The sequence below is a fragment of the Meleagris gallopavo genome, unplaced genomic scaffold (genome assembly GCF_000146605.3).
Source record: "Meleagris gallopavo isolate NT-WF06-2002-E0010 breed Aviagen turkey brand Nicholas breeding stock unplaced genomic scaffold, Turkey_5.1 ChrUn_random_7181001874166, whole genome shotgun sequence".
NCBI lineage: Eukaryota > Metazoa > Chordata > Aves > Galliformes > Phasianidae > Meleagris > Meleagris gallopavo.
The window spans coordinates 1-2,711 of NW_011138803.1; the positions used below are offsets into that span (position 1 = coordinate 1).

General features: G+C 49.3%; 1 protein-coding gene across 1 annotated transcript in view; it reads left to right on the forward strand.

Annotated features, from left to right (window-relative positions):
• Positions 1-788: 788 nt before the first annotated feature.
• The window catches only part of LOC104916171 (E3 ubiquitin-protein ligase TRIM39-like), a 21,837-nt gene continuing 19,914 nt past the window's right edge, over positions 789-2,711 (forward strand). Inside the window, exons 1-2 of the mRNA XM_010727166.3 lie at positions 789-861; positions 2,416-2,538. Coding sequence (XP_010725468.2) covers positions 2,460-2,538 — 79 coding nt within the window. The 5' untranslated portion in view covers positions 789-861; positions 2,416-2,459. The remainder of the gene's footprint in view (positions 862-2,415; positions 2,539-2,711) is intronic.

A 2,711-nucleotide genomic window follows, 5' to 3' on the forward strand; every position in this document is an offset into this window, starting at 1 on the left:
CTCTCTGGACTCGATCCTGCAGCCTGTTCTTTCTCTATCAAACTGTCCACCCATCAAATCCGTATCATTCCAATTAGGAGAGAAGGATGTTTTGGGGTACCATGTCAAACGCCTTACTGAATTCAAGACAGGTGACATCAGTGGCTCTTCCATTGTCCACTGATGCAGTGACACCAAACTTAGCAGTGTTTAGCACCACACTGGAGAAAGCCCTAAGCTAGGTGCTCAGAAGTCAGGATACATCCTCGTTTCAACAGGAGAATCCACTGAAGATCTCCTGAGCTCCTTCCCAAACCAAGCACTCGCGCTGTTTGCTGGAAAAGGCAAAAGCCCATAGCCCAAGCCAAGGCCTGAAAAACACAGTGGACTTCTTCAGATCCCACCAAAGTGAGAGGGAGAGCTGCCTTGTAGGGAGAAGAAGGGCAGGAGCAGAGCAATCACTTTGTGCACTGGGAGGAGTGGAAGGGGCAGAGCAAGGCTTGTGGTCCCTTCCCAGGATGGTTCGTGCACTATGGCACTTGGACTGCATGGCAGCTCATGGAGATTGACAGCGCAGGACAGCGTTACTGGGGTTCCAATCCAGGACACAGTGTTCAAACCTCACAGTGCAGTGGTCAGGACTTTGTTTCAAAACAGCAAATATTTCTTGAAGTGTCTGCATGACGCCTTATTCCACAAAGGCTATTTAGTATATTTATGGGGGGTGGTCTTTAGCGAAAAAAAAACAAAAAACAACAAAAAAAAAACACGCTTTTCTTAAATTTCCTCTTTTTTTTTTCTCTTTCATTTGAACATAAGATCCAGAAACCCAGATACAACCTCAAGGGATCCAAGATCGGAAGAGGATTTTTGAGTCTGCAGGTAAGTATGCTGGATCACATTTCTGTAGCCTGTTATCATACCACAGAACATCTTGGGTGGGATTTATGTGAACTCAAAAGGTTTCCATATCTTAGTCACATCTCCTCTGGCCCTGTGCTAAATCTCCCAGCTCTGAGGTACCAAAGAGCTCAGGCATCTGCAGTTCTCTCCAGGGTGTGTTTATGAACAGGTTTCACTCTCAGGACTGGGAGCTGGAGCAGGGTCCTGCAAAGCACACAGAATGTGTGGAGGGGAGTTGTGCTCAAGGGCTCGTTTCGATGGCATGAAGCAACAATTCTTGGAGAGGCCAGGCTGATCATTCCCTACCAGCAGGTCCCAGCTCACACTGCTCCCCCATCCTGGAGTTCTGTGCAGTCAGCTCCAGCTATCGATCTGTCAGGAACGGTCAAGGGACTGGAGAAGAGCCGGGATGCTACAGGCCAGTCTGCCTCACATCCGTCCCTGGGAAGGTGATGGAACGACTTGTGCTGGATGCCAACTCCAAGTAAATGGAAGAGAAGAAGTTACTGGGAGTCGTCAATGCAGATTCACCAAGGGGAAATCATGCTCCACCAACCTGGTAGCTTTCTGTTGAGTCATCACTGTCTTGGTAGATGAGGGGAGAGTAGAGAATGCTGTGTACCTTGACTTCAGCAAGGTGCCTGACAGCTTCTTTAACAACATCCTTGTAATGAAACTAAGGAAGTGCAGGATAGATGAGTGGACAGCGAGCTGGACTGAGAACTGGCTGAGTGGCAGAGTTCAGAGGGCTGTGGTCAGTGGCTCAGATGCTGGTCGAAAGCTGTAACTAGCAGTGTTCCCCAGGGCTCAGTGTTGGGTCTGGGAGTCCTGTTCAACATCTTCATCAATGAGCTGGATGAAGAGACGGTTAACCTTCAGCAAGTTTGCTGATGAGAGAAGGCTGGAAGGAGTGGCTGACAGCACACAAGGCCGTGCTGCCATTCAGCCGGTCTCCTGAGTGGACGGGAGTGCAGGATGGAGAGGAACACGATGAGGTTCAACAAAAGCAAATGTTTAAATGTGCACCTGGGGAGAAATGTCTGCATGCCTCAGTACAGGTTAGGGGATGACCTGTTGGAGAGGAGCTCTGCGTAGAAGGACCTGGGAGTCCTGGTTGACAGCAAGTTGGCCATGAGTCAACACAGGTGGCCAAGGAGACCAATGGTATCGTGGGCTCCATTAAAAGAGAGTGGCTGGCAGAGTGAGCCAGGTGATCCTCTCCCTCTACTCTGCCTTGCTGAGCCCACATCTGGAGTACTATGTGATCCAAACCAATTCAGTCTGTGCTGAATCTCTTCCTTCCCAGCATGGAGGACATGCTCTTTTCCTGCCCCTGCTCTTTCCTGGTGGCCTGCTGGCGTAGTTTAACCACAGCTACAGATCAGAATTGAAGCACTCCACAGATGCTTGCTCACTCTCAGACCTGCAGCAATCAGAATGAACACGGAGGGAGAAGTGGAATGGACCAAGTCAGAGAAGTCAGGCACAGTTGTTGTTAAATGATTACCATGATGCTGTCATTTTCTTTTTCAGCCTTAACCTACAAGCCAGTGAAATCATCCCAGACGGAAAGCAGCATGGATTCACATAAGAGAGTCCAAGCAAGTCACTCTAAGTCGAGCAAAGGGAATGCAGATCCAGAAATTCTGGAAAGAGGTAACTGGGAGGTAGCAGAAAGAAGTCCTGTGCCCACCGTATTGGATCCTCACCTAGGTTTAGCCACTGGTTCCCAGGATTAGTATACTGAATCCCAGTTCTCCTGATTCTGGTCACCACTTGGAATGGCTCAGGGCAGTTGTAACAGAGGGAGCCCTGAGGGGTGTGAGCAA